This window comes from Lonchura striata, chromosome 11 (genome assembly GCF_046129695.1).
Source record: "Lonchura striata isolate bLonStr1 chromosome 11, bLonStr1.mat, whole genome shotgun sequence".
NCBI lineage: Eukaryota > Metazoa > Chordata > Aves > Passeriformes > Estrildidae > Lonchura > Lonchura striata.
In genome coordinates this window covers 14,847,296-14,865,469 of record NC_134613.1, presented here as the reverse complement: position 1 = coordinate 14,865,469, position 18,174 = coordinate 14,847,296, and the positions used below count along the sequence as shown (strand labels likewise).

The 18,174-nt window shown below is 42.0% G+C and overlaps 1 protein-coding gene across 3 annotated transcripts in view; it reads left to right on the top strand.

Moving 5' to 3' along the window:
- HOMER2 (homer scaffold protein 2) overlaps positions 1-17,443 on the top strand; it is a 58,941-nt gene extending 41,498 nt beyond the window's left edge. Inside the window, exons 4-10 of one of the 3 annotated variants that reach the window (XM_021537552.3) lie at positions 2,372-2,464; positions 3,477-3,503; positions 3,602-3,786; positions 5,291-5,447; positions 7,611-7,721; positions 9,696-9,776; positions 10,848-17,443. In XM_021537552.3, the coding sequence (XP_021393227.1) occupies positions 2,372-2,464; positions 3,477-3,503; positions 3,602-3,786; positions 5,291-5,447; positions 7,611-7,721; positions 9,696-9,776; positions 10,848-11,036 (843 nt within the window). In that variant the 3' untranslated portion in view covers positions 11,037-17,443. The remainder of the gene's footprint in view (positions 1-2,371; positions 2,465-3,476; positions 3,504-3,601; positions 3,787-5,290; positions 5,448-7,610; positions 7,722-9,695; positions 9,777-10,847) is intronic. The other 2 variants (XM_021537553.3, XM_021537554.3) reach the window with 2 other exon arrangements.
- The last annotated feature ends 731 nt before the right edge of the window (positions 17,444-18,174 follow it).

Sequence of the window (18,174 nt, the reverse complement as noted above, 5' to 3'; positions counted from 1 at the left end):
TATTTAGATTTTCTTCGCTCCTTGAGACCACACCAAATTTTAATTTACTCAACACACTTTTTATTAGGAATTTGACTTTCATTAAGTACTCCCTTTTGTTCTAATGGTTTGATGGCTCAAAGTCAGCTTAGACCTTGGAGGTGGGGCATGATTTTGTGGTACCAATTATTTGTCAATTATTTGTGTTTGGGGCAGAAGCAGTTGGTTACTAGAGAGAAATCTGATTTCTCATGGTGATTTGGCCCTGTGGCTGTACCATACTGTCAGACAGCCTCGAGTTTTGGGTGGCTCCAGAGCCTCCTGCTCTGCTCCCTTGCAATGGGTGTTGCAGTGCTGCAGAGCTGGGGCTGGCACTGCCCCTCTCAGAACAGCAATCACTTTCTAAATGCAAATGTGTTTAATATATGTGTTGGTGACCTAGAGACATGACTGATCTCGTTTATGCAATGAGGTCATTATTGGGTTAGTATTGAAGATTAGTGTTGCTCAATCATATGCAATTTTTTATTATGGAAATGTGGAAAAATGTCCTTTTCTTCCCAGCTCACATAATTTTTCACAGCAGTCTCCTGTGTGCTTTACGAAGATAGCTGCAAAATAAAATTTGATAGATCACTTCCAATTCTTTTTGTCTGCTCATATTTCGTATCGTCCATGAAGAACCCTCATAAATTTTTCATACATAAGATGAAGAGATTTATCGTAAAAGAGAAAGATTTATTGTAAAAGACAGACTCAAAACAGCCTTACACTATCCGCAAGAAACACAAATGTAGAACTTACCGTTGATATAATATTTTAGAAATAATCAGCTGGTTATCGCTGCTCTGTCACAGCAGGAGGGATGCTTTGTGTAAAGTTGGAGTTAAATCACTAAAGGCACAAATGTAATGTGGTTGTTGCTAACGATCTGTGGAGTGCTGGAGAGGTAATGAAGCCAGTGGTGCAATGACATCCCATGGCAGTGCTGCATCCCAGGGCACCGCCGTGCCTGCGCCGTGTCAGCTGGAGCCCAGAGCTCCATCCCCGTCCACCAGCACCCAGAGCATCACTCACCTCCCAGAATGTTCCCATCCCTGGGGTTTAACTGTGATGTGTGTGTGTGTTTGTTGGGAATTGCCATTTGTGTGCGCTACACGTGTAAATCCAGATTGCTTTTAGACCAAATGGAGAAAATTTGTTTAATCGCTCTCTACAGTCCAAATTTTACTGAGAGAGCGTGCTAAATACCTGCTGTAAATTAGAAGGCAAGATTGCTAAGTGAATAATGATTCTTTCTATTCTTCAGCCGTAAATTTGGATGGTTTTTTCATGCTTTTATTTACAATTTTTTCATAAGTGTTCTGAATTATCCAAGGATATAATGGCAATCCTTTTGTCACAAACTGTGCAATAAATATACCTGTTTATATTTTTATTTCTAAAATGGCTTGCCTTTCTAGCATTTCAAGTTTTTCAAAATACAGGCAAGCAGGACCTAGCAGTTTTAGCTGAAAGATAAAGTTACCTGTTCTTATAGTGGATACATCATAATCTAAAAAATATATTATGTATTGTACCTTTTTTTCCATCTTTGTAATCCTCCTCAAAAATTTTAAACACTGCTTAAAGTGTTTGAAGCCCTGCAACCCTGACTGGCTGTGATAACACTTGTATTCCAAAAATGCCAGGCTGGCTTTGGAGCAGATGTCCTACAGCAACTCACAGAGGTTGGGATTGTTGCCTTCCATCTTCATCTTTCCTTTCCCTCACCTCTCCCAGTTTGATATATCCCTCTTACAGGAAGAACTCCAGCCTTTATCTGAAGTCTTCTACCTTTATTTTTGAAAGTAATAAGAAAATTAGAGCAGAAAAGCTTGTTTTCATATGATTCCATCATACATTGAGACCTACCTTCTTCTCCTTTTTCCTATGTCTTGATAATCCCTTGCTTACCTCCTGCAAATGAACTTATTTGCATTCTTTAATTGAATTCACTTGCTCTTAGGAATAGAAGACATTGATACTATTTTTATCCAAACATATGTCTCATACTTTTGTCTTTAATACACTGTCAACACCGAGGGAAACAGAGAAAGGGGAGGAAATAAACAGAACCAAATCAAACCAGAGACACCGACAGTTCCTTTTCCTCCATGGGCTTTTACTGTGGTTGGCCAGAGTTATAGAGATGTTCCTCTTTTAGACACACCCCCGCTTCTTTTGGAAGAACCATCCTGCCAAAGAACTAAAATGTTTTTTCTTGCCAAAAATTCTAAATTAATAAAATTAGTTGTTCATTTTTGGACATCTATATCATATGAAGATAGCAATCTTAATGGTTTAATAGATGATAAATCATGTTAATAAATATCTTCCATGCTTTTTCTAGTTTGCAGAGAAGTTCCAAGAAGTAAAAGAAGCTGCCAAACTTGCAAGAGACAGATCTCAAGAGAAAATTGAAACCTCAAGCAATCATTCACAGGTTTGTAATTTAGCTTTAATACCTGTACACATACAGGATAAATAATTTAAAGTCAAATTTTCAAATGGACTATGCCAGCTTCTGGCAGCCAGCTTAAAGTGTATAAAATGGAGATTGCTGAAGGTAATTGTCAGCTGCTGAACATTAGCATTGTCAGAAGAATATTTTTCATCTATCCATGCTCTTTACTTTCATTTAAATCTAATTTTTTTCAGCAGTCCTTGAGCTGTTACAACTTTTTTAATAACGGGGAAGGCTATACATCCTTTGATTTGTACTGTTAAACACAGTTTGAGTCACTGGGAAGTCAGTCAGTGTAGTGCTTCAGCAGGCACTAAATGAGATTCATCAATATCCTTCTCTGTTATCTGTCCAGCCCACTTCTGTGGCATTTGGTTAGCCTGACTCTGTGTCCCTGGGCAGCTGTGGTGTGGGAGCAGGGGCTGGAGAGGGGCTGGAAGAAGTTTGTGTTGCATTTCTGCCCCGTGCCCTCTCCTGGTGCCCAGAGCCCAGCGGGGTCTGCGTCTCCTCCAGGCTGAAGAAGTGGAGATGGGGTCCCAGCTCTCTGCAGGGCTGGCTGCATTTCCCTGTGCAGTGCCTTAGGTGAGAGTGAGCCCTGCTCAGCAGCTGTTCCTGGCCTGATGCTTGGAGGCAGGAAAAGCTGCTGAATGGTTTTAGTCTTGCAACCACCCCCTTTGTGGGGCCCACAAATATCAATCCGAGTGCCCACTTTGGATACTCATTTTGTAGACTTTGACCATGGTTCTTTGTAGTTCACTTTGTTCTCTGTTGGTGGTCAGCACCAAGCAGTGTGTGAATAGTTTATTTTTGGAGGAGCAATACTGTTTTTGTTTGTTTGTTTGTACTTTGTGTGCTGTATTGTTTCATTATTTTAAAAAACCAAACAACTTTTGAAAAACACAAGCCTTATCAGGGAAAAACTTCTTAAAATTTTGAACACTTTAAACTTCCATTTGTGTATCATTGTAATTTTTTCGTTCTTTTTAAACAGACCAGCTTTGCAGCCAAGATGAAAAGGGTATGTGTGTGTTACCACTGTTCTGCCAGGAGAGCCGAGGTCTCAGCCAAGTGGTGTGGGATCAAGATTACAGAGAAATTGGTGTTGTGGTCTTGCAGGAGATGCAGGAGACACCCAGTGTTCGTTTGTGTGTTGTGCTGCAGGAGTCTGGACGTGAAACACCATCTTCCACTCGAGCTTCAAGTGTGAATGGCACAGACGACGAGAAGGCATCTCATGGTGGCCCTGCTGAGGCACATCTCAAATCTGAGAATGATAAATTAAAAATTGCTCTAGCCCAAAGGTGAAGTTTCTGTAGAACCTAAATTGCATTGGAAAAGTGTGCTGTAATTATCTGGTGGATAATGATATTAACAGAAATTATTCAGATTGTAATTAATTTTAAATGGTGCCGCAGAATGGAGGAATGAACAGATTTTAGCAAGTATCTCCTGGCATCCAGTTGAGAAATGTTTCCCATTTCATTTATTCCTGATGTAGTTTGTGAAGAAATAAGCTCTCTTTTATTCTGCTGATGCCAACTATTATAACCATCTTCTTTTACAAAGTTTTAGAACTACAGAAATAACATTAAAGCCATAGGGGAGCAATTGCTGCTGATAACATGTGAAGCCAATCTTTCTTCCTCTTTGAGTTTGCTGCACTTACTTTGATTAAAATAGATATGGATATTTAAAATTATGAAAGGAAATGAACTCAATCATAAAAAGTTGAAGTGAGAAGTATAATTTCATCAGAGTGCTTGGAAGTCTTAGGGGATATTTCTAAATTGTGGACAGAGCCCCTTGAAATCACATTTTTTGCTATTTGCTTTGATAAATAATTTGAAAATGCTGAGAAGAGTAATTTGCAGCTGTAGTGAAAATACAGGCGTTGCAATATGCAAAGTTACAACATTAAAATAGAGTAATTCTCTACTGGGATCTTGCCTTGTCTGCCTCTTGCATGTGAATGTGTATCTGTGAATGGAAAGAAAATCTAACAAGATCAAGCTACTCTTAAAAAGGTATTTAAAAAACAAAGCATCACTGTAAGCAGCATTATCCAGTGAGCAATTCCAAGGCTGCATATATTATGTTTGAAGTACAACATCTCTCTTTATTGACATTTCAGTAGCTTAACCTGTTTCAAACAGCAATGTGAGCTCATTCCTCTTGCTGAAGACACCTCCACAGGCAGGCAGCAAGTAGCACACAGGGAGTTTCAAAGCCTTCCTCTCGTTCACCCTCTAATCTTGTGCTCTGTGCTGCAGCTCAAAGCTTTGGGGAATGAGTAGTTTAATTCTGCAGCATTATGTAACACTTTTATAGTTAAGACTCAGCATTAAAATAAATTCAAATATAGATCATGTCAACCCCCTGGAATCTTCCATTCGGAATTGCTGTGCCATCTCAGATGTGCAGAGTGGCTGTGCTGCAGGGTGCCAGGTGCCCAGCCCCAGGTGCTGCAGCCACACAGAGGTGTGTCAGGGACTATGCCAGGGTGAGACCCCTGTGTGCAAGTGGGCAGCTGGACCCCACAGCCTGCTCTGACAGCAGGGCTTGTGCTCCAGACACAGCCACTGCTGCTGGGGTTGGTAGATCCCTTTGTTTTGACAGAGACAGTCAAATGAAGGCTTTTGTTCTCCGTAGGAATGTAATGGCTAAAGGCAGGTACACACATCTGAGTGCTCTTCCTGCAACAAATTAATGGTGAACACACCGTGGTGGGGGAGCTTGCAGGCAGGTAAAGAATAACAACTCAGGGATGCAAGGTGAAACCAGCTCATGGTGTCCTGTTCTTCTCAGTTCATCCAACGTGAAGAAGTGGGAGACGGAGCTGCAGTCGCTGCGGGAGAGCAACGCGCGGCTGTCCACGGCCCTGCAGGAGTCGGCGGCCAGCATCGAGCACTGGAAGAAGCAGTTCTCAGCCTGCAAGGAGGAGAACGACCAGCTGAGGGGCAAGGTAGCAGAACACAGCCACAGGAGAGGGCCCCTCCAGCCAGCTGCTCCCACCACGGCTCTCTGGGAGCTCTGCAGCTCTGGCTGTGTGCTGGCAGATGGGTTGGCCTTTGAAAGGGAGGTGGATGGGGAGCTCAGGCAGCTGCTTCCCTCCGCACACAGTGGGCAGGGAGGGAGCAGAGGATCTGCTGCATCACCTGAAGTTCCTGCATCAGGATTTGGGAGACTTGGTGCCAGCAGGGCTTGCTGGCTGGGGTGAGGAAGCAGAAAGGTTCTAAAAGTGGGACTGGTGTTGCATATCCCTTTCAAAGCTCACTTAAATACTGCCAGACATGAATGAGCAGAAGGCGACGTTGTGTCCTGGTTACCCACAGGAACCCAGCCTGGGAAGCACTCAGGATTAGAAGCAAATCCCAGAAGCAAAAATCTCAGCAGTGTGCAGGGGAATGAGGATGTGAGTTATTTCCTCAGCACTGTGGGCTGTGAGCCTGATCCTCCAGTGCTAACACCTGGCACATCTCATCCAGAAACTTGCCAAAGGCATCATCAAAAGCCTTTCCCCCTTCATTACTGAGCACATTTCTCAGTTGTATAAGATGCAGGGTTAGCAATGGCTGCAGCAGAGAATAACTCAGAAGTTTAAATCTGTGGAGGTTTAGAGTAGTCAGCAGTACCATCTCTCAGATAATACTGTGCTGTCTGCAGCAGCCCCTATGGGCACAAGGGATCCTGGGCATGGGGGATCCTGGTTTCCATCAGCATGGCTTTTGCAGAGATACTGTGTTGCCCTATTCATCCTAAATGCTTTTGGAAAAGCTGGATCCTTTTCCTGCTGCTTAGATGGATCACTGAGACATTTAAAATAGAGATTAGATTGTATCAGTCTGGTGAGGATATTTTTTTGTTTAGTGTTTGCTTTTGAAGAGGGAAGGAATTTCATGTCTTTTTGTGTGTCAGTAGGCTGCAGGTAGTATTTCAGTGTTGGAGGTGGTTTGGGTTGTTTGTTGTCACTGAAAATCCTTGTGGAACAACACCCTTTTTTCTGAAGTCAATACTCACTGTTTATTCACTGGTGTTTTATGGGTGCACAGTGGTAATGCAGAAATCAAACCAAAGCTGTATTAACTGATGTTACATTAACAAATTAATATAAATTGTTACATGATTTTGAGTTCCTATATCCAGTCTCTTGTGTACAGGGGAGAAGTGAGAGTACAGTGGAACAGTGTGTTATGGGAAAATCATCATTTGCAGGGTAGTTGTTTCCCCTTCTGTACTCTTGCAGGGAAAAGTTGTTCTCATCACCACATGCCACATTCCAGTAGTTGTACTAGAAAAGAGATTATTAAAACACCACCTTACTGCCTCTTCAAAGTCCCCATGCTGGTGACCAGCCCGACTGTGCAGCAGTGCTGTCTGTTTAATGTGCTTTCTCTATACAGGGAGGTTTTCCCAAGTAGGTTCCTTGCTCAGTGCTCACATTGCACCACTGCAGTGCCCTGGGAAGTTCCTTCTCCTTTATTAATTGGGTCAGAATTTTTTGCATACTGTTCTACCTTCAAATGAAGGAAGTTATAATCCCAAAGCAACATGAAGCTGAGAATTAAAGCACATACTTTAATGAGCTGGTCCATCGGCCTGTGGGAGCTGCATCTCCTGGGAGCTGAGTCCAGAGCTCCAGCAGGAGGTTTGGAGAGAGCAAAGCACATCCCTGGGCGAGAGAACAAAGCAGCAGATGTTGCTCTGAACTGGTTCTCCCCCAGAGTTTTGATGTTGTGTCCCTCATACACCAGCTAGAATAATAAATAGCCCCCAAGAGATTTCTTTTCCTAATGTGTTAAGAAAACCCATTCCTTGTAGCCTTGTGTTGGCTTCATAGGAGTGAAGTGCAGATTTTATCCCCAGTTCCACTTATTTTAGCAGCTCAGTGTTTTGTGCATTCCTGAGTACTTATAAGAGAGACTGTAAGAGAGAATAAATACAGACCCAGGGTTTCCTAGTGGATGTGTAAATTGACTCTTTTGAAGGAAAGAAGTGATAATTTGGTTGCAGTAAATCAAATGCTATGATATAGGAAACAGATCCCATGTCCATTTCATCAGCTGTATTCTGCCCCAGATATTCATAAATTTGAAAAATTTTGCCTAATGTCTGACATTTCTTAAAGATTGAAGAACTGGAGGAACAGTGCAATGAAATCAATAAAGAGAAGGAAAGAAATGCACAGTTGAGTAGACGTCTTCAGGAACTGGAAACAGAACTTCAGGACAAAGAGCTCGTGAGTGCCCTAAACACAGAAATAGCATGTTCATATTTGAGTGGAACTGTCATATTTGGGTGTAGATTTATGGAGTGGCTCACCTGCCACCAGAAGCAGCCTGATGTCTTGGGGTGTTGCCTGTTTCTAGGTTTTCCATGTACAGTCCCTTGTTTGGTTGTGTTTGTCCATCCAAGTTTCATGATGTGTTCTGTGCTGTGGCTGCACTCTGTAACTTGGCAGGGGTTAGAAAAGGGTGCTTTTATGTACACAACACTTGTCCTTGTAGAAGAGCAGTGGTCAAACTTGGTGCCCAGTGCCAGAGATGTGTGCTGATTTGACTTTCCCCATGACAAAAATTCCTGTAGACATCAGGATTGTCGTTAAAAAGACATAATTTAGAAAATAATTTGGCATTTGTGTAACAAGTCTTGTTTCTTTTCTGGATGGCTCATTGTTTGCAGCTTTGTGGTTTATGGTCTCACTCTGATCTCAGGACTAATGCCAAGACTGAGAAATTCAGATTCATCTAGAGTACTCCACTTTGTCATTTTTGACATTAATGTTAATTTTTAAGGGTGTTAATTTTTCTAAGGAGAATGATGGCTTGGAACCCCAGAACAGTGGGGAAAACACTGGGAAGCTCTTTTTTTTCCCATTGTCACACTGACCAAATGTTCTGTGCTGGCTGAAGAGGAAAAGCAGTGCAGTAAAGTTTGCCATGTGCCATTACAGCATCTCTGCTGCTGCTCTTAAAAGCTCTGCTGTTAAGGGATTTTGTGGTGGTGAAAGGAAATAGTTTAGGGAGATGGATTTTGATACTGTCATAAATACAGTGTTTTTCAGCCCTTTATTTCAAAGGAAATTGAAATGCTGTCTTCCCAACCTTTCTGTGGCAGTAGCATATATAACAGCCTTTATCCTCTCCTAGAATTCTCAAGATTCCTGTTTTCACTGTACCAAATGAACCAGAAAATTGATCGACTTCTGAATTTTACGAGCCCATCTTCCACTTAGACTGAAAATATACTAACTTGTTTTAAAAATTCATGCTTACATTAGCATGTTCTCAATTATCTCTAAACTACCCATAAGTAATCTTTCATGGTCTGGAATCCAAGCCCACATGAACTGTGCTCATGGCATTGCCTTGTAAGAGAAGCTGCTGGTACCCTCCTGGTGTAGGAGGTGCTTGTCCAAGTGGTTCCTCCACCAACTCCACATCTCTCTGGTTTTGAGACAAGGCTCCTGTGTGGAATGGTGCTAAATGATTTGCACAGATCCAGGTAGTCCAGGGGTACACCCCTGCATTCTCCTGAGATCATCACCTACCTGGGCAGTTTCTGGAGGAGGATCTTGCACTATTCTCAAGTTGTTTTAATTTCCAACAGAGACATGGATTCCTTCTGTTGCTCTTTCCATTAATTCCCTTCATCAAGTCTGCTCAATTTGGGTAGTGAGGCCCGAACCAAATACAGATTTTGAGGGAGGGGGAAGGTGATGGTTCTCAGAGCTGTGCCATGGTGGAAAGCCCATTGCACCTGTGTTCTCTAATAATGTCTCTATATGTGCAGCTGGTAAAGCCACTGGCCTTTTTTTGCTGTCATATGTCATTGCAATAGTCTAATATGCTCTTTGCTACCATCTATAAATTGCTCGTAGCATTACAGCCATTCAGATTTCTCTGGTATTTAATGCATCTTTTGCATAGTTACATGGTTTAGTTTAAGATTTTATTAATATAATTCATGGAATTCATGCAAGAGGTGGGATTACATTGCCTGTTTTAGAAATGCAAAGTAAAAAATTTAGGGAAAAAATGTATCCTTCTAGAAAATTAACAATTTTGGAATGTAGGCAGGTTATTTTGATTATTTTCCATCCAAATACTGTGCAGAATACAATAAAATATGCAAAGCCATTTCATCCTTTCAAATTTTCATTATGTTCTCAATTGAAGCTTGCACTAATATTTTTTCTTTTATGTTTTCAAAGGAACTGGAAGAGCTCCGAAAGCAGGGTGAAATTATACCAGAGCTAATGTCAGAATGTGAATCTGTATCTGAACAATTACAGGTACAGTTCGCAGTGAAATTAGTTTCAAAATAACTGGTACCTTTCCTTTACTTTTTTTTTTTTTCTCATAGCTATATGCATTTCTCTATTCAGACTTCAGTGTTTCAAGGCAAGAGAGCTCCAGTTTGTAAAAACAAAAAATGCTAATTACATGCAAAATACACAGTGCCATTGCCAATGCAGGAGTGATGAAATAGCTCCATTGCAGAAATTGGTTTGCCTGGGATCCTGTAGCATCCATCCCCTGCAGTTCCAGGCTATCCTGTATCCCATTTTCTGCTGCTCTGGGTTCGTGGAGCTGCACCACTGCCACGTGTGTTGAGCAACTCCCCAAGCCCCAGGGGTAATTGCTGCAGGCAGCAGGGCAGGCTTTGGGAAGGAAGCAGATGAGCACAGCTGCTCAGCACCAGGGTGGAGGTTCACCTGGGCTGTGGCCCTGTGCTGTGACATCCCTTTCCAGGAGTGCTGGAGTGTGCCCATGGCAGGTGCTCTGAGCAGCTGGACTTTGGGCATTGCCTCCTCAAATTGGGTCTTGTGGAAATGCAATAAATTAATACATGAAAAGAGAATAAACATGAGCAGTCTCATTGATGAAGTAAAATCTAATCAATAAATAAGCCATCAGGCGAAGCAGAATTTTTAAAAAATACCAATAAATCCCGAAGTGCTGAATAAAGCAACTTTATTCCTCAGACAGTATTTCCTAAGTTTTTTTTTCAAGGTTAAACCGCCGTAGATAATTCTTTATGTAATTGATGGCACAGTGTCTAATTCTGCAGCTGTAGCAATGACACAAATGTATGCACAGAGCACGATTTAAATCCAGCTGAATTTGAAGATATCAACTAAATGACAAAGTCTGATGCAAAGCATCTTTTCCAGTTAATCTGTGTCCTTTCCTCCGTGGGCTCTGACATGCTCATGTCAGTTGCTCTGAGGTGCTTGTGTTAATCAGTTTACAGAAGTTTGAGCAAAGTCTCACAGCCCAGCTGCCATTTGTTGCTTTAATTTATGAAACGCTGCTCATCCTTCTTCTCTGTGATTCATCTTATTGTCTCTTTTGTCTTTAAGGCTGCTGAGAAAAAGAACAAAGATCTCGAAGAGAAAGTCAGAACGCTAAGGACAGAAGTTGAAGAGAACAAACATAGGCAGACCAACCTTAAAACTGAATTAAAGAATTTTTTAGATGTACTAGACGGGAAGATAGATGAATTACATGACTTCCGACAAGGACTGTCTAAACTTGGGGTTGACAATTAGATGGCAATAGATCTCTTTTGTAATCTAGGGTCTGGATGTTTGATGTTTTGTTGATCCCAAATGTGTTTTACAAAATATAACTAGAATGTTCCACTTGTTTGCATTGGTTTTGTACATAGAGGCTGAAAATTTGCTGTGGGTTTTTTTTGGTGGGTTTCTTTTTTGTTTGTTTGTTTCTTTACCAAACCAGTCATGCTGCTCACTGAATTCTGTTGAGATTAGAAATTTTCTATATTGCTGCTCTGGCTTTGTGGGGTTGGGAACAGGTAGAGGGTTCTGTCTCAGGAATCTGGAACTAGATCTACCTTAAAATGAATATGCAGTTAGTTGTTGCAGGGAAATTTATATCTTTTCTTAAGGGCTGTTGCAACCATAGAAACAGAAAAGTTTTTTACTTGTCCGGACTATCAGCACTCTTAGCAGAATTGACTTTATTCCGTGGTGGAGCAGAGAGATTAGCTGGAGCCCCTGCAGTTTGTAAAATGTGCCTGTGATGAGCTGCAGTCAGGAGAATCACTTCTCACAGATACCTGTATCTTTAGGGACCACGTCAATCAGGCCCAATTCAGCCAAAAAAATGCAGTGGATTTCAGATTACCTCTGATTGAGGTTTCATGTTCTTGCCTGGACCCATCCAGCACAAAGTCAACAATGCAGAAATGAGTTTCAGCTCTTGAAGTCATGTGTCTTACCAGTCAGTGAGAACAGCTTCTCTTGCTTAGCAACATCACCTCTCTCTGGCCTTCAGTTTTGAACCCATGTAGTTCCATCATTATGTGCATCTCTGACAAATGCCCACCTGAGTCTGGGGACCAGATAGTTACTTTTAAAAGTGGTGTGTTTCTGGTTTGTTCAGGACTCATGCCATTCTGCGTGCAACTTGATTGCTGTTGATTGACTTCTGCAGCAGCGAGGAGGGAGACGTGGATCTGAAAAGCATCACAAGGTTACTGGAATGTGTTGCTCAGAAGCAAATTTCTGCCCAAGAGACTGGCAGGGCAATGGCCACGGAAAATCAAAGTCCTTTCCTGGGATTTCTGCATTGTCTGGCAGTAGGGTAGGAATTCGTCACCAAGTTAGGTTGTAGCAAACAAAAACCCTCAACCCTAAAGGCAGAAATGTTCTTTTATTCTCTAACTGATTATTCAGCAGCTCTAAGAGTGTGTTGAGAAATGCAAGATCATATCCTGGCCTTCAGTGAGAAGGAATTCAGTTCATCACACACAGGGATGTAAAAAGGGTGAGAGAGGAGAATCCAGCCCAAGCTTTGCTCTTTCCCCTAGGACTTCCTTCAGCTTCTTTCTATTCTTTCTCCATAAGATGTTTTCAGAGTGTTTACATGGGATCTTAATTAATTCAGGAAAGTACTTTTGTGTGCATGACATTGTAATTTGCTTGATTCAGACAACAGTTTGGCTAAGCACTGTTTTAGTGCTTTCCAGCAGGGACTGATATAAAATGGCCATGCTTTTCTTGGAATTTCAGGGGTTTTTCCTTTTTTTGGCACATCTTGATTATTAAAGTGACCTTTAAAAGAAAGGTGGGCTGTAGATGAAACATGCATTGAATACACTTTTGTAGATGAATATATAATCCCCATGGTGGAGATAGGATCTGCATTGGCCCTTGAATTTTCATTTCATCTGTTACTTTTACATTATCTTCATTGCCTGTTTTTTAGAATGGACTTTGAGTATTTTTGCTTTTCCTCCTTTGAAACAATGGATGTAAAGCTAGAACCTTTCATAACCATTATGACCATTTTAAGTCTCTTTTTAAAAAAAAATTATTTAGGTTGTTGATATTTAAAAATAAAAATAAAAATCAGGTACATGGCATGTAGGCGTGTGAAAATTAGACTTTGCCAGCATGGAAGATTCAACAGTTGCATAATGTGGGGTTAGATCAGACTTCTCAAAATTGGAAATGACGTCAGAAAGTGTGTGGTTGTGCACAAATAGACTCCATTTTTAGTCTTTTTATTTGATAGAAAGTCAGATATACACCATCATTTAGCAGGCAGCTCATCCTGCTTCTCCTCTCCTCCCATGCTGCTTTTTGGTCCCTGCATCAGCTGGGAGCCACAGATAACACAATTAAGAGCTGCAAGCAATACTGGCAGTCTGGGCCCTACTCCTCACAGTGGTTCATTGCTTTTGCACCAAGGACCCTGCCCCATCTTTTACTGCTGAGTAATCTTAGGGCTTCTCTCTTTGTTTCAACATAAATTGTTTTTAACATGAGGCTGGGTAAAAGGATGCAAAAGACTCTGTGAAAAAATTACATTATTTGGTTTAATCCACATCTTTGTTTTCCACTTTAGTCAGGTCTGTCTCAGATCCAGTTCATTAGGAATGTATTAAGCCACTCTTAAATTGCAAGAGAAGTGTTTCCATGGGATTGCATTGATTAAACAGATGGGGTTTGATGGTGGCACATTAAGCCAGTGCATAGCTGTGTCACAGGCAGTTATTTCTGGGTGCTTAGTGCCCACCAGAGGAGCAGTGGAGTGTCCTTAAAGAAATCCCTGCCCTGTCTCTTCTGTCTTACCCCAGATATATGTATCACATATCTGCTGTTGCTCTGATGTTGAATGCTTGTACACAGCTTTATGCTGTGGGAAATGCTGTCCAGGAGAAAAAGCAAGAATGGCAGTGCATGCTCTCAGGAGTGTTTGGGCAGCTGCCCTCTCTGGCCTGTCCCTGTCCCCACCCCAGGGGTCTGATGGTGTCACACACTGCATATTCCTTGGTGCTCTCAGGTGGCCCAGCACTAACCTTGTGCCAAACTGAGAGCCTCACACTGCTCCTCTGAGACTCATCCCAGCACTGAAATGCCTCCTCTGTCCTGATGGGAGCACCAAAATGCACACACCACCCTGAGGATGAACAGACCCTCCTTGTGTGCACAGCTGGAATTTCACCTGTCCCTGTGGACACCCTGAGTTCACCTGCTTAGGGATGGCCCTAAACACTGCCAGGGACAAGAAATACTCATCCCTGTCCAAGAGAGGATCTACAGATCTTGGTTTTACTTGTTACACAAGTGCTGGGCTAATCCTGGTCTCCTTGTGCCTGTCAGCAATGCCTTGGTCAGTGCTCCACCTCCACCCAGCCTGAGCACATTTACAGGGGCTGTACTTCACCTTGGGTGAGCATGAGTTCCCTTTCTGAATGCAGGTTTAATCCAGATCTGAGTGGTTTTTATGGCAGGATCTCTCCTACCTCACTTACATGGTCTTTCCTTAGCAAAGGACATGTGCTTGGCACTTCCCCAGGGGTTTCTGTCAGCTGCCCCCCCACGGGTCCTGCCACACTGCCCATCCTGCCTGGCACTCCTGGCATCAGCAACCAGGGAGCTTTAGCAAGAAAAATCTGTGCTGGCCTCCTGTGACACCAGGACAGAGTGTGTCTTGATGGCCTCTGGGTGAGACACTTGTTTAGGTGGTGTTAGAGCTGCTGAATAATGCTAGGGTTTGAGGGGTTTTGACCAAATGAGAAATAAACAGTGTACCTTGTATTGCATAAAAGCAAAAGTGACATAAAAAATGGATAGAGTTATTTTCAAGGGGAAAGAATATTCCATTAGATATATTATGTCACATTTTGGAATAAATGATTAGTGTCATATTAGGAATAAATTATTTCAAAATGAAAAAATGGAACTTTGTTGCACAGCTCAGAATAAAAAGCTTAACCTTTTGGGGTTTTTATTATTTGGCTGAATCTTTCTTTGCCAATTCTGACTCAACTTCACAAGTAGTTCTGTTTGGCCTAGAAGTGCATTTTCAGCAAATGCAGTGTTTTGCAGTGTTCTCTCTACACCTAATTGGTATCTCCTTTACTAAGTGAACTCACTGGAAGAAAACTGGCTTCTTTAAGAAATTCAACACCACCTGCCATTTTCTGTATCTGAGCATTTAAAAGATGTATTCTAAAAACAGTTTTACACTGGGTTCATCTGTGGCCAGAAAACAAATGTTATTTAGACAATATCTTTTTTTTCTGGACAAACACCTGATTTGGTTTTTATGTGAGCGATTTAGGGAGAGCAATTTTTTAAAGCTGCTCATTGAATTAAGGCGAGCAGGAAGGGTTTCTGCTGTCCTGCCTGCTGTCCCTGCCACTGCCATTGTCTTACAAGGGTACCAGCCAGAGCACGAGTGGGGCTCAGGCAGGGGCCAGTGATTGCTCAGTGGGTTGGGGGCACAGGAACACTGGCAGCAGGGCACAAATTGTCCATAGACTTCTGCTTCCTCTCTGTGCAGTTTATCTTTTTTTCCCAAATGTTAGTTTATTTTCCTTGTTCATTTTTTGCCACCTTTGGCTATGTCATAAGTGACAGAAGGAAAATTCCCTGCTGCTTTCACCACCTTGCCCTGATGGGAGTTTCTCAGCTCTTCCTTAGGCTCTTCCAAAGAGTTATCTTGGCAAAACTCTTCAAAGCATCAATGGTTTGTAAGGAATATAGTGCTGTCTTCCTGAGCCTATGGTTTAACAAAGATAAAACCCCTGTCAGGGTGAAATGCCTCACTCAACACAGTGTGTGCCCAGTGCTAAATCTGAAGGGAAGAGGTGTAAGCAGAGGCAGCAGCAGCAGCAAATTTTTTTGGCTATTGTTTCAGCAGAGATTTCAGTGGAAGGTGCTCTGCCCATGAGCTGTGGATGTGCCAAGGCTCTGGATGGCCACACCCATCCACCAGCTCCCCCACCTTTGTCCGGGCACTTCCAGGTTTGTCAGGCCTGGCAATAATCAGAATTCCTCATCATATCACACGGGGTGCTGTGAGGGTGCAAGGGCAGCATCCACACACAGAGCTGGGAGAGCATTGCAGCCATGGCCCTGGTTATGGTCACACACTTCCAGCCAAAACCAGGCAAAGCTGCTCCTGTCCCAGGGCTCAGCAGTACCAGGGACCTTGCAGAAGGGCAGCTCCAGCTCCTGGGAGCCTGAGGGGCAGCCAGGAGGCCCCAGGCTGGGCTGGCGTGGTGGTGGGCACGATTTAGCGATGGTGAGACAGAAAGTTACCCTGAGATCATTTTTCTTTCCATGGATGCTGTTCCACCAGCAGCTGTGTGCCAGGCAGAGCCGTCCCCAGGCACAGGGGGACTCCGGACCCGCCTGCAGCCCGAGCCCAGCATCCCACGCAGCCTGGCCAGGGATGCTGGGCTGTGCCGGGGAGCTCAGCAGGGCTTTAGGCTCACTATTGCAGTGTAAACCTGACCAGAGTTTGCACTTCTCAGATGCCATTCTCTGGGGTAAATAAGTGAAATAGAGTCAGGAGGTGAATGGTAAATATGATGAGGGCTCTCCTGCGGGCTGTGGGCAGAGCTGGTCCTGGCCAGGAGGGCTTTGCTTGCATCGCTGGGGGGGATGTTGGATGTTCAGCCTTTGCTTTTCTACTGTGTTTTATGTTAGCTCTTCTTCTTCTTCTATTTTTTTTTTTTTTTTTTTTTAAGCAGGTAGCCTGAACATACAGTCTTCAGATGAAGGTGCCTATACCTCTAAAAAACTTTATATGCACATTTTGAAAGCTAGTTAATTTAGTTACCTAATAATAATGGTACATACAAGAAAGGCACTTGAGAAAAATCTGTCTGCTATTGTATTTTTGTTTGGGTTGGATTTGTTTGTTTTTTTAACACTGGTCAGCAATAATTATTTTAGCCATATACTAGATAAAAAGACAGATGTGTAAGATTTGTGAACTAAGCTTCTAAGTTTGCAGGATTTTGATTAACCTGGGTATGTGATGAGGAAGCTATGCTCAGTAAAAGAGTATTTTGCAGCATTTAGATGTTTTCATTTAATTGCCTAATAGTGATCATGAACATAATGTTCTATAAAGCTCATCATGAATGACAAACAAAGCACATCATTTTTAACATTAATATATCCCTTGTAGTTGAAAGTTCTGAGAGTGTACTAGTGTGGTCTGCTATACCAAAATATTTAGATTATTATGAGGTTTTAGTACTAAAGATTAACATACACCCTGTTTTTACTGTTTCAAGTAAAGTTTAGTGAATGACAATTTGTTGATATACAACTGTGGAAAAACCACAGTGCTCTAAATGTATATTTTTATTTGGGTTTATTATATTTAGTATATGTTTCAATGAAAACTGAAGTGTTTACTACAGTTGGATCATTGTAAAAACATCTCTTACCTCATTTTGTCTGCTGTAAAAAAGTACTATCCTCTTTTTTTTTTCTTTTTTCAAATTGACCATAGACAGTCAATGTTAATATTTAGACTCCTAGTAGCGGTAAATGCTGGGTTTTATATCTATAAAATGAAAACTTGATTTTTTTCTTTATGAACTTATTATATAACTTTGTGATTTTTATCTGATTTTATTGTAACATAAAGTTGTTTTATGTAAAAATATATAGTTTAAGTAAAATCTCTTGTCTCACTGTCATCATTGACTTCATAAAATTAATACCTTTGAGGCTGCGAGTCTGAACTCAATGGAATGCTGTCCTTTGAGCAGAAGAATGTGATTTTGGTCATATGTATGGTATCAAGACTTGGAAATTGCAATAACTTTTTCCAGTGGTGGAGCTTTAAAGTGTTTGTCTTGCTTCACTTTGTTCCATTAGCTTGGTCAGAGGGGATGCAGGATTAGTCGTACTTATATGACTGGAAAAGTAGAATTTATAAATATTTGGAGACAAAATTTTGAATTTATTGAGTGCTGAGAGAGGCAGCTTTTAGTTGCCCTGTCTGGGGTATGCTCAGGACTGAAAACCCTCCTGGGACTGCTGTAAGTGATGCAGCTGCCCCTGGTGGTGGTGCTGGAATCACGGAGGGCTCAGGATGGAGCAGGGATGCTGAAACCCATCTCCTCACCAGCCCAGAGCTCCCCAGGTCCCTGCTGCGGTGCAGGGCACGGTGCATGCAGCAGCACATCCCTGCACGGGAGTGTTAGCATCTGGAAACACACATAATCACGGGATATGATCATCTGCAGGTGCTTTTATTAAGAGCTCTGGGAATCAGGGGTACAGACCCAAATCTGACTCTGACACGGCTTTCGAGCTGAACATATTTTATATTCTATCGTTACATAACTCACATATTAATTATTAAACTTATATTGTTCTATTGTATACATTGACATGAGTTTCTCAT